Source organism: Phoenix dactylifera, chromosome 18 (genome assembly GCF_009389715.1).
Source record: "Phoenix dactylifera cultivar Barhee BC4 chromosome 18, palm_55x_up_171113_PBpolish2nd_filt_p, whole genome shotgun sequence".
Taxonomy (NCBI): Eukaryota; Viridiplantae; Streptophyta; class Magnoliopsida; order Arecales; family Arecaceae; genus Phoenix; species Phoenix dactylifera.
The window spans coordinates 1,441,873-1,454,001 of NC_052409.1; the positions used below are offsets into that span (position 1 = coordinate 1,441,873).

General features: G+C 41.8%; 2 protein-coding genes across 2 annotated transcripts; one reads left to right on the plus strand and one right to left on the minus strand.

Annotated features, from left to right (window-relative positions):
* Positions 1 to 109: 109 nt before the first annotated feature.
* On the plus strand, positions 110 to 4,299 carry LOC103706988 (probable voltage-gated potassium channel subunit beta). The gene is made up of 4 exons (XM_008791302.4): positions 110 to 1,058; positions 1,320 to 1,463; positions 2,033 to 2,197; positions 3,942 to 4,299. The coding sequence occupies exons 1-4, from the start codon at positions 495 to 497 to the stop codon at positions 4,053 to 4,055; spliced, it is 987 nt and encodes a 328-aa protein (XP_008789524.1). The 5' UTR covers positions 110 to 494; the 3' UTR covers positions 4,056 to 4,299.
* A 3,249-nt stretch (positions 4,300 to 7,548) lies between these two features.
* On the minus strand, positions 7,549 to 10,735 carry LOC103706989 (auxin-responsive protein IAA10). The gene is made up of 5 exons (XM_008791303.3): positions 10,144 to 10,735; positions 9,034 to 9,356; positions 8,643 to 8,745; positions 8,337 to 8,398; positions 7,549 to 7,961 (listed from the first exon to the last, which is right to left on the minus strand). Exons 1-5 carry the CDS (start codon positions 10,620 to 10,622, stop codon positions 7,906 to 7,908), a joined length of 1,023 nt encoding a protein of 340 aa, XP_008789525.1. The 5' UTR covers positions 10,623 to 10,735; the 3' UTR covers positions 7,549 to 7,905.
* Positions 10,736 to 12,129: the final 1,394 nt, after the last annotated feature.

A 12,129-nucleotide genomic window follows, 5' to 3' on the forward strand; every position in this document is an offset into this window, starting at 1 on the left:
TGGCAGCTTTATTCTGAGTTCTACCTTTCCCACGCTACCATCTTTATCGCGGAAATGAACAGGGACTCCAACATTCGCGCACCCAAGACGAAGACTCAGAAGGCCTCGAGCAGGGTTCGTTTCAGGGGCCGTTTTGCAGGTTTCTCAATCAATGGTCTTCCGTTCTCTCTCGGCTCAGCTCCGCGGCCCGGCGGAAATAGAGAGCTTCCTTTCAGGAAGCTTGCTCCCATGGTATCGGCGCGAATCTCAAATCTCACCGTGCATGGCATCCCACCCCACATTTGCAAACGTTGTGTTCTAGTGCCCTGCGAGTCCGATCCACCACCTGTCCCTTCGGTGTGCCGTGTTCGGTTCCCAGCCACCGCCTATGCGCCCGGCTTCCCCACAAGCGCTTGTTTCAAACGCATAAAAAAAAGAAGAAAAAAACTGCACCGGAGTTCGGAGCCTCGTCTCGGCCTGAGAGACGGACGGAGAGGGAGGGAGAGACGACGACGATGCAGTACAGGAATCTGGGGCGATCGGGGCTGAAGGTGAGCCAATTATCGTACGGAACATGGGTGAGCTTCGGGAACCAGCTGGATGTGAAGGAAGCCAAGGCCCTCTTCCAATGCTGCCGCGACCATGGCGTCAACTTCTTCGACAACGCCGAGGTCTACGCCAACGGCCGCGCCGAGGAGATCATGGGCCAGGCCTTCCGCGAGCTCGGGTGGCGCCGCTCCGACCTGGTGGTCTCCACCAAGATCTTCTGGGGCGGCCTCGGCCCCAACGACAAGGGCCTCTCCAGGAAGCACATCGTGGAGGGCACGCGGGCGTCGCTGCGCCGTCTCGACATGGACTACGTGGACGTGATCTACTGCCACCGCCCCGACGCGGCCACGCCCATCGAGGAGACCGTGCGGGCGATGAACCACGTCATCGACAGGGGCTGGGCCTTCTACTGGGGCACCAGCGAGTGGTCCGCGCAGCAGATCACCGAGGCCTGGGCCGTCGCCGATCGCCTCGACCTCGTCGGACCCATCGTCGAGCAGCCCGAGTACAATCTTCTCTCCCGTCACAAGGTCGCGTTTCCGAGAAACCATCGGACTTGTTTTCCGATCTAGGGAACTTCTTCTTGTTCTTCTTCCATTACTAGCTAGCGGGATCCAAGATTAGGATGCGATCTGGATTAATTTCATTCGTCGTTAAAGATTTCGAAAATAAAGAGCGGTCGCGGAACTTATTCGAGTCTCTTTATTATTCAAATTGAATAAAAAGACCATGACTTTGATTGCAATGTTGATTAATCCTCAATGTAGTAAGCTTCGTATAATTTGTTGCAGGTTGAGGTCGAATTCCTACCTCTTTACAGCGCCTATGGCCTGGGTCTTACTACATGGAGCCCGCTAGCTTCTGGGGTGCTGACTGGCAAATACAGCAAAGGGAACATACCGCCTGATAGTCGATTTGCCTTAGAAAACTACAAGGTAATCCCGAGTCTTTCACAGCTACATTAAAGTTGCCCATTGTTATAAACTTTCTTTAAGTGGTACTCTATTACGGTAATGGCTGTAATTCATAAACTAAGTCAAGGATTTGAATATGGTTTCATATAACTAGGAACTTCCATATCATTGCGTTTCAGATGACAGTTTGAAATATATCAGATCTTGGTTTTCTTCTTTTCTAATTTCATGAATTCTAGGAAACGGCATTGGTGGGATCATCAGAAAAGGGATACATTTATTGCTAGTAATCTTTTGGTGACTTTTGGAAAGATGGATGCACTTTTGGAAGCAATTGGTGCATAATTGTGGAACAAAACCCATGATGCAGATTCTGCGTTTTTAGAATAATCAGTTTCTTGATTTGCATTCTAGTGTTTGTATCCCCAAATTAAGAATACTTTGTCTTTTTACTGTTGTAATGCTCATTTCATCGTGGCAAAGTTTCATTCATGTTGATTGGCTCTGTGCAGAAGTTACTGATAGAAAGTCCTAGATTTTGTAGTTAGTGAAAAGCTACTAAAGCCCAATTGGTATGTTGTGCTTTGCAGAATCTGGCAAGCAGATCATTGGTAGATGATGTGCTTAGAAAAGTGAACGGACTGAAACCAATTGCCGATGAGCTAGGTGTACCTTTATCTCAGCTTGCAATTGCTTGGTGTGCATCAAATCCGAATGTTTCATCAGTAATTACTGGTGCTACTAAGGAGAGTCAGGTACATATTATCGACTACATCCAGTTTGCACAATTAAGCTAACATATCTTGACACCGAGTGTTGATATTGATTTCCTTTATTCTAGAGTTTTATATTATAACTTTGTTTCTCGTTTCGCCAAACATGAATCCTTATACTGGAACCTGTCTTACTTCGACTATCTCTGTCTCTTTCCAATGACTTGAAAAGCCAGTTGATAAATACTTAAATTATTACTGGAAAAAAAGGAGCACTACAATAATGTCAAATTATGCAATATTAATACATGCTAAATTGTATTAGATCTGTTATGGATATATAATCCTTTTTAATGTTTACTCTATACTTGAACAAAGCATCTTGTAAATAATTATATGGCTCACAAAATGCACAACATATAAGAAAAAAATTGTGATAAACAAACTTAGGCCCAAGCAAGGATAACTGAATATGAAAATTTAATGAACACAAGCAACCATTTCGAATACTCTTTATGGAGACAGTACTCCTCTTGTTTCATGCCAATACCAAAATAAGATATGTCTTAATCACTGTAATTATATCATATCATTATCATGGTATTTTTTAGGACAAAAATTATCTAAATTTTTATGGTGCTGTATTGAGCAATATGTAGGAAAAATCCTTTGTTTATCATCGTGGAAGAAGGAGAAGCAAAGATATCAAAAGATATAATTGAGCAAGACTTTGTTATGGGAAAAATGAAACATGTGTTTCTGGGTGGCCGTGTTCTGAAAGCATATATAACAAGCCATTGAGCTAAAGAATGATGGAAGAGTAGATGATACATTATGACTGAACTAGATCACTGGCATTTAGGGATGTTGACAGTATAATTGCTCGAAGAAGGCTGCAAAAGCTTTAGGCAGGTGCTGGGGTGAGAGTGATATTTCAACACTTGGGGGCATCCCAGGTGGATTTCTTGGATACAAGGGCAGAGTTTAGTAAAACAGATCAAGCAGATATAGATATAATGGTGTTGATGTGTGGGAGAACTAGGATTCTACAGCAGAAAAAAAATAAGTACTGAGGCGAAATCTGGGAGCTATCATCAAAAAAAAGAAAAGAGCAGTGAATAAAAGCAGGCTGAGGGAGCGATGAATACAGGGGCTTGCTTGCAGAATTTTGACTTTGATCATCTACTATGGTTTGAAGGGGCTTTGCTTGCAGAATTACCTCCAGACTAGTTACTTTTTAAAATTATTGTAGTCTTCAGTGTGATATTGCTGAATGGCGGATTAAAACCATTTTAAAAAAACATAGCTTATAATTAATGGCTTGGATGTGGCATAACTTATAATTTAAAAAAAAAACATATTGTCCAATTTAACATAGCTTTATAGTCTATGGCTGATCAGGTAGCATGATAACATGCAATGAGTACTCAAGGAGGCTCTGCAAAGAGGAGCCTGTGTTTCTGTAGGTGGGTGAAAAAACATGTGGTGTCCGAAATGTTTACTGAAAGCAATGCATACCATCTTTAGGTATTAATTAACAAATATGGTGTGTTTGTGTTTACCATGTCTTGCATGTGTTCTGCATGTATGAATACCTATTCATACAAATACCCTAGATAATCACCAGTCATCTCTTTTTGCCTCATTCTTGCTCTTAGTTAGCAAGAGAGCTTTTGGAAAGGCAGTGATAACCATCTAGTCTGTGAATACCTTAATATTCACGTTTCCTTTATGCTTTTTCTTTCATTTCACTATTTTTGAAATTTTCATTTTGTCACTACTACAGATAAAAGAGAACATGAAAGCTCTCGACGTCATTCCTCTTTTGACACCTGATGTGATCGAGAAGATTGAGGCAGTTATTCAAACCAAGCCCAAGCGTCCAGAATCATACAGGTAAATCCACAACAAGATCTGGTAGACACTGTTTTACTTTTGCTTCGTTTGAGAATGTGTCGAGCCCGGGAATGTTTATTCTGTTGTGATCGGTCTTGTTGAGCTTATCAAAAACATTGGGTTTGCATCACGGACATTATGACATTTTTATCGTAGTTGAAGACATGGTTTGAGATTATTTCTATGATGGAGGTTTCTGAATTTTCATGTTTTGCTGCTGTGCATTATATTGTTGTGCTATCATGTAATCTTTGTGGCGTGTGATTATTCCAAGGTAAGGTGATAAAAGTTGGCTAATTCTATTGTGCTGATGATTGTTTTCATATTGAGATAAAGAATTAGCCTACTTGATTCTTGCAAGATCAAACTCTAATAAATACTGTCAGTTGAAGGCTGCCGGATCTCTAGATAGCTGATGACTTTTTGCAGCACTAGTGGATCTTCTCTGCCCCCATGTGGTACAGTATAAATTTTAATCCTGTGCCATTTAAATGTGCAAAGTTGTAATGAATGTTGTCCAAATTGAATCCTATTTGAGCTCTATGTGAATGAAGGAAGCCTTATTAATTTATGCTAAACATTACGAGGGTCATCTATTGCTTAGCCTGCATCTTGAGTAATTGTAGTCTTGGTTCTTTTGAGTTTTTGTCTCTGTCAAGCGCTCTCCTTGTATTAATCTTTGTTGTCTTGCATGACCAACAGACATCATAGCCTATCTTCTGGCCTTTATTTGTGTTGAGAACTTGCTCTCTGCATCTCTTGGTCTTTATATGACAAATTTCCAACTTCTTTCTTTTTAGTCACCATTTCCTCGTTCAGAGGGCTGTCCTTCCCATCATCGTATCACCAATCTGAAAGTTCTGAGACATTTTAGTCTTACCAAGTCTTGGGTGTTGTCTAACTATTTTTATGTCTGAACATTTAAGATACCCGTTTAGAAGGTTCTTTGTGGTTTCTGCACCGAAGCGGTACTATGCATCTCCTCTATACTCTTTGGAAGGATATGCATTCCTGCTCTAAAATTTCATGGTACAGCTTGAGGTGACTTGGAACCAGGGTTTAAGCAATCCTTCATTCTCATCTATATGAGTTGATTTAGCTCGAGCCCTGACTTGGCTGAAGGGCCTAGGGTTAAGAATGATAGTGCTGTACTGGCTTATTAATACCCTTTATTTTTCTGTAGAGCCCAATTTTTTGCAAAGATTATCTTTGATGGGCTTGTAATGTGCCTGAAAACTTTTCAATGTCTGTTTATGTTCTTTCTATTTTAAGAATTCAGTCTGCATGGTAACCAGTCTTGATTCCTAATCTTTGGTAGAATTATTGCTGATTTACATTCATTTGTTTAGGCGTACTAAACCTTCGTCTTTCTTTTTTAAGTTCTGAATTGGTAATTGTGAGCCTATTGCCCCAACTCACAATTAACGAACCTTAATGATTTGTTTCCTAGTACATGCAAAAGCTAGGATTTGTTTGTTTATGTACCAGACACTTGTTCTCAATCGCTGGCCATATTTGGAGTTCTACTTGATTCCTCCCACTCTGTCGGTATAATTAGTAGCTGTTTTTGTTGCTGCTGTAAGTGATTGGAGCTAAACCTAGATCTGCTTTTGAGCTTAGATCTTCTTAGATCATAAACGCTTGAACTAAGATCTGCTTGGGAGCTTGGTTTGAGATACCTTCTCTGTCTTAAGGAAAAAAGAACGATACCTTTTTAGTTTGATGCCTCGTGCTTAGTGCAACTTGGCATAGTTTCAACTTTTGGCAGGTTCTTTGATTTGCTTGAATTACGTTAGGCCTGGGGTCCCAACTGTGCTTAGGCAGTGTTCAATGAAAACCAGTCTCAGCACCCAAACTAGTGCGCATTAGCTAAGCCAATCCAATGTTGGTTCCTTCATTTCGGATATGTTCTAGGCTGGCATAATTGGCATTCGTGCCTCCTCTTCATCCTCCATCGCGCATCCCCTTCTCCAATGCCTGAAGAGCGCAGAGGGCTGCTGAAAGGGTGGCAGAGCATCGTAGGAGGTTTTGAAGGCACTTTGCAACCGAGGCGCTCATTGATGCCAACTCGTAAGAGGAGTGTTACCATTTAAGCCGGCTGCTTGAACTCCTCTAATTCTCTAAGGGCTTGTTTGGTTCATGCGAAGCATTTTTCCTCATAGAAATATGATTCCTATGAAGCAGATTTCTGCAAAGAGGATGTCTGAAAAAGTACTTTTGATATGTTTGGTTGATCATGGTAAAGTGACAGATTTTCAAAGTACTTATGTTCGGTTGACCATTCATTTTTCTGAGAAAGTTATATATAATTTCTATTATATTCTTAATAAAAATTAGATCTTTAATGCTTTGAATCAAATAAAAAAATAAAAATATTTTAATTTTCAGCTTATGGAAAAATAACTTTTGCATGTTTCTCATGGAAAATACTTTCTTATGAAACGTGAGAATCATATAGAAGGAATACAACTTTTTCGTTTCTCTCATTTGAAAATTTCAATCAAATAAGAGGCATTTCTTTACTTTTTCGTTGACCACACTTTCTCTTCTTCTTTTTTCTCCGAACTAAACAAGCTCTAAGGTTTGACCAGCCATGGAGTATTCAAGGAAACAAAACAATGTTTGTCAGAAAGCTGCTTTGATTCAAGGAAAATGCCATGCCGTGCCGTTGCTATGCTGGGGCCCTCCGTCTCTTGCAGGAATACTACTCGCTTTGCATATAAGGAGAAGAAAGTCAGGGCCACATTTCGATACTATGACAGAAGTGTCCAAAAATTTGCAGGCTGCTCCTCGTGCTGGTCCTTGTCATGTGGATGCTCTGGTTTTACATGTCTGGCTCTGGCTTCAGAGGCGCCCAGTTGAGACGGATCCATCTGCTATCTAACCTTGGGCACGGATGAAACGTTGTCCTCGTACCAAATGAAACAGCCCCAGGCTCGTTCTGGCACGGCCGTACCTAAATCCATGTTTGGGCCAGCTCGTTAGTCAAACTAGGCAATGTTGAGGCACCCGACTCTGATCTGAGAGCGCATTTGGGTCGCAATCGGAATTGAAATTAGAACCGAAATGAATTGAAATGAGAATTAAAATAGCTTTAACCCTAACATGCTCGGAATGGATTGAAATGAAAATCAAAATAGCTTCGCCCACGGAACTGGAACCCTACAAAACATGCCCAGCCAGAAGATTGGCTCTTTGTTTGCCAACCAAATGTTGGAGTATGCTTTTGCTATTCCAAAAGCCGTGTACCCGAAATGTATCAACTGGAACAAGCCACTCAAAGCATAGCAGAGCTCAAGCAGAGACAGCCATGTTTCCAGATCCATTCAGAGGCACAAAGATTCCAAAGTACATGCATCTTCTATAGACATGCATCTGAGCCGCGGAAACATATTGGAAAGCCCCTGAAATGAAACTTGTACAAAGAAGAGAAATTTCTGATATAGGTGTAATTAAAAGATCCATCTAACCAATGCCTGAAGCATACATCAAAAAAATAACGGTAAGCATCCAAAACCATCTATTATTTCACTGGGATATGTGAAACGCATAAACTATTTCATCCCTCAAATATTGAAGCAACAGAGACAGAAATATTTACAGTATTGGAGGCACCGTTCATATACCCTGTCATACCTAGCATATCGGTATACCTAGCAAACCACCCAGGAAAAGGGGTAACCGACCAGAAAAGGGGCTTGGAAGGGCAAAATTAACAAATGGATAGTGGTCATCTAGGCTTGGCCCAAAAACAAAAGCAAAAAAGAAAAGACCTCGTTCTTAACTCAAGTTTTTTTACTTTTGCTCTTCTTTTTCTCTATATACTCAACAGCAGCTGTCCTTTCATCTCCTTTTCAAGGCTTGCTTCGTATTAACCCACAAGATTTGTTGGAGGATTGGAACCTTGGAGCTGCAAGGAAATCAGGTCAGAGTTAAAGATATCAATAAGGAGTAGTTATTCTATGCAAAACTTCACAACTGTGATCTAATTCTAAAGGGAAACCGCAAAGGGCCATGTTGGTCGGTCCCCTCAGACTTGAGGTCTTTCAATTGGATGAGCCATGGCCATGACAAGTAGTTCATTTTCGAATATCCCAAGCAGAACTATGTCTATAGAAAGCTTTGACGGTATAAAGATATTGTGCTGGCAAAGGCACATCAAAGTCTAATGCCATATATAATGGCCTGGATTGGTTTGAATCTAGTTATGCTCTTTATATATAACTATGAGAATACTAGAATGCTTGCACCTGGCTTTCCTAAGCTGATCACAAAGCTCACTTACCAAGCCCGCTGGCATCAGAGGTCCTCATGATTCTAAGTCTCTTGACAGTGTCCAAGAACATTCTGCAGTCAATACGCAAATCAGAATTAGAGAGTTAACATCTTGTGCAATTGTAGGAATATTGGTGTAAGAGCTATGTATGTATGAATATCATAGCCCAAGCACCCTATGCACTTTATTCTACAGAAACGGCGCATCATCATGTAAACATCAAGTGCAAGTAGGCTGCCATTAAGTAAATCGATTTATGATGCTGCCTTAGCTCATCTCTTGTAAGTACAAATGTGGAATGAGAAGAATGCCTACCCCCAAGGGACATCTCCAACCAGCATCCAGTCTCCATCCCTGTCTTCGTAAGTAAGAGCGAATTCAGAAGAGCCATCCAACAACATTGAGGCCTTCACACCATCTGCCATCATCCACTTTGACCAAATCATATTTCCATCCATGTCAACATTACCAAATTACCTAGTAAACAATAGGACTATGGAAACAATGGAGTTATAACTGCTTATTAATCTTATGCGCGATCCAGAATAAAGGCTTTTATTTTTCCAACTACAGTAATGCATCTTAAAATTTTTCAGCTAATGTGATATTTAGATATATACGGCAGCCTCAGAGAACATGGCCACAGAGATATTGATTCAACTACAGCTAAAGCAAAACCAAGGGAATTTAGGAGGCTGAAACTTACGGGCGGAGGTACTGAGGACCATGGTGGGTTTGTGAAACATGAGCTCCAGAGATAGTGCAAGGGTTTCATAAGACGGATGAGCATTGAGATCCACCTTCCTCCCAATGGGATCTCCATCCATGTTCACTTTAACAAAGCGAGAGCTCACAGCAGCCCTCCCATTGCGAGCCTGATCGTTATTCACCTTGGCTTCCTTCATGCTGGTGTCGTTGCTGTTGCTCTTCTTGGGGGCGGCAGCATCAGTCTGAGAGGTGTTATCTTTCGATTGGTTGAACAAGCTGTTCATCCTGAATGCCCTTATAGGTGGCCATCCCACCACCTGACTGCTTCCAGAGGAAAATTATTTGAATCAAAGAAAAAAAATGGTAAATATTCATCCAAATATTCAGCAATTTATGCCTACCATGTCTTCATCTTTCATTTATTTTTCCTTTTTACCTTCATTTTCTTTTTTCTTTTGATTGGCATATCTCTGCTATTACCAGCTTAGATGCATTATTCTCCCAACCTTTTTTGTTGTTGTTAAGCATAACGTAATTAAGAATAAGAGCGTCACTTTTTCCTTGAGTTCACACAATGTAGTTAAACATATCAAGAGGTTCGGAGTAGTAATAAAGCTGCCTTATTTGGAGAGGAAGCAGAGAAAATAATCAAAAGAAAACTGCAGCGAGAAGAAAAACTCAAGAAAAAAATAAACAACAAAAAGAGATAAAAGCTAAGCAGTCATTAGAAAATTGATAAAACAGCAAGTGCAGAGCATTAAAAAAAAAAGGCTAAGGATAATTAGCTAGAACCTGAGAACCAGCAACTTCATGGATCACAATGAAAGAAAGAGGATAAAGCCAAAAAAAAAAATAATAATAACAAAAAATGGAGAAAATTCACCAAAAAAAAAAGAAAAACATCATGTAGCAGAATACAAAATCGTAACCATTCTTTTTTCTATATATAAAATCTCAAACACGGGCAAAATCCAGAAGCATTTGAAGGTAAGAAGCAGAGAGAAGTATAAACAAAAATAAAAAGAAAACCGGACGAAGGTTACCTAAAAAACCATTTGGAGGGGAATGAAACAGAGCAGGCTAACCAAAGAGAGAGTCTAACGCTCACCTGGGTGGGTGACTGGGTCCGACGACATCCGGAGAAACGGAGTCCGCGGCCCTCTTAGTGCCGGCGACGGCGACGCCGCCGCCGCTCGCTCCACCACCCAAAGCAGCGGAGGAGGAGGAAACGGAGGAGGTAGAGGACGACCTCGGCGACGCACGGGGCACCAGAGAAGGGAAGTCCTTGGCGGTCAGAATTCTGCAACACTGCTCCCACGGCTTAGCCACCCCCGCCGCCGCCTTGCCACCACCGCCGCCGCCGACCTTCTTCGCCCCCAGGCTCAAACCTAGCTCCAGGTCCTCCTCCTCCTCCTCCTCCCCTCTCTCGTCCCTGCCCTCCGCATCCTCCTCCTCCACGGCAGGGTCCGAGGAGGCCGCCCCCGAGAGTCCCACGTAGTCCTTCTCCACCACCACCACCACCACGTCCGCCGCCGACGTCGACCCCGACGAAGCTACTCCTTCGTTGAAACCGCTAACACCTTTCATCTCTGACTCTCTCTCTCTCTCTCTCTCTGTTGGTGTCGTAGAAGTCTTCTTTCTGGGGCCTTAATAAGGGTAGCAGCAGAAAGAGCGGTGACGGGAACCGAGGGTGGTTTCAGCGCCGAGACCCCTTTTAAGCAGAGACGGTTTGGGAAGTCGTGTTTGAGTGAAAAGATGGGTGTCGCGAGGAAAAGGCGAGCCAGCCAAAAGTAAGGATACGGCGAACATGAGACCGTTGTCACCGTGGGCGTGGGACTGGGTACGTGACCAAGTGGTGCCTCTAATTAATGAACATATATATATATATATATATATCTTGTATCCTCTACTGGGTTTGCTTTTGGAATCGGACCTACTCCGTATAAGAGGAAATATAATGATAAAGATTGGGTTAACCAGTGGTGGGACGACACCAGCTCGACCGGGCAAGTGGTCGTGCAAGTGGCGGTCCCGATCAAAAAGGTTCCGAAGGTTAATTTTTCCTTTTTTTAGGGAGACAAAGCTAAGCGAAAGTAAGATGCTGTCTGTCCAGCGCAGGGGGAGAACGAGGAAATGTTGGCTGCAAGGCTCGTACAATCTAACATATAATATTTTTTTTCCCTCCGTTTAGTTTTTACAGAAAAAATACACATATATATTTGGTGCACCCACGTTACGAAACACCCAAATCGTGTTTGTTTGAGCTCGCGCCCGTCTTCATGCAAGCCTCACATTCTAAGGGTGCGCGAGCGGGTGCTGATGAAGTGGGCGCATCGGTTTTGTTACGGACATCGTTAGATTCTTCGTAGAATTATTGAACACATGTCGCACGACATATTAATCCTGCACCGACGATCAGAGTGATAGCTTTTTTTACCAAAAAAAAAAAAAAAAAATCCTAGCGGAGATTGAATTCGGCAGACGTAACCTTATTAAATGTAACATTTTATGGGAGCCCTACCTTCTTTTATACCTTTTAAGAGCAGGTCATGACAGCTCTCTCGACCATCTTGTTGATTAGCCAATTAATTAAACTCTAAATCTCCACCAAATCTCTCCTTGCTCCCAAGTGTGATTGTAACCAACTAGCCATCGACATGTTTCATTCTAGTGCATAATCTTCAGGCACATATATATGTGCTGGCATTTAATAGTAAGCGCCTGAATCAATTCAACAAAAACATTCATACATCTGGAGTCTTTCCCTGGGAAGCCAATGGAAAGCTCTCATCGTCCTATCCTATCCCCATTATTTATGTATTGTCTGCATTTGATATCTATATTTTATATGATACAGCTTGTGATTGCACTTTTTCTTTTTTTTTTTTCTTGCTTGTGTTGTATAATTTAGGATACCATTCTTAAATGAAGTTATGAGAAACCAATAACCGTAAAGAAAAACATTGGGTTCCTACTTGACTCCAAGTGAGCCCTTCATTACTACCATCCCATGTCTCTCAAATTATAAATGAGAACTCACTTTGTTATCATTTTAGGTCATCTTTTACATCCACCTATTGCTAATAAATTGGCA

Bases quoted from the DNA above. Each gene is read 5' to 3' on its own strand.
- LOC103706988 (XM_008791302.4), top strand. From the start codon at position 495: ATGCAGTACAGGAATCTGGGGCGATCGGGGCTGAAGGTGAGCCAATTA. The intron at 1,464-2,032 runs GTAATCCCGAGT...TGTGCTTTGCAG, and splicing joins TTGCCTTAGAAAACTACAAG to AATCTGGCAAGCAGATCATT. The intron at 2,198-3,941 runs GTACATATTATC...TCACTACTACAG, and splicing joins GTGCTACTAAGGAGAGTCAG to ATAAAAGAGAACATGAAAGC.
- LOC103706989 (XM_008791303.3), bottom strand. From the start codon at position 10,622: ATGAAAGGTGTTAGCGGTTTCAACGAAGGAGTAGCTTCGTCGGGGTCG. The intron at 8,399-8,642 runs GTAGGCATTCTT...TATTGACTGCAG, and splicing joins GTTGGAGATGTCCCTTGGGG to AATGTTCTTGGACACTGTCA. The intron at 7,962-8,336 runs GTAAGTGAGCTT...ATTTCCTTGCAG, and splicing joins CTCTGATGCCAGCGGGCTTG to CTCCAAGGTTCCAATCCTCC.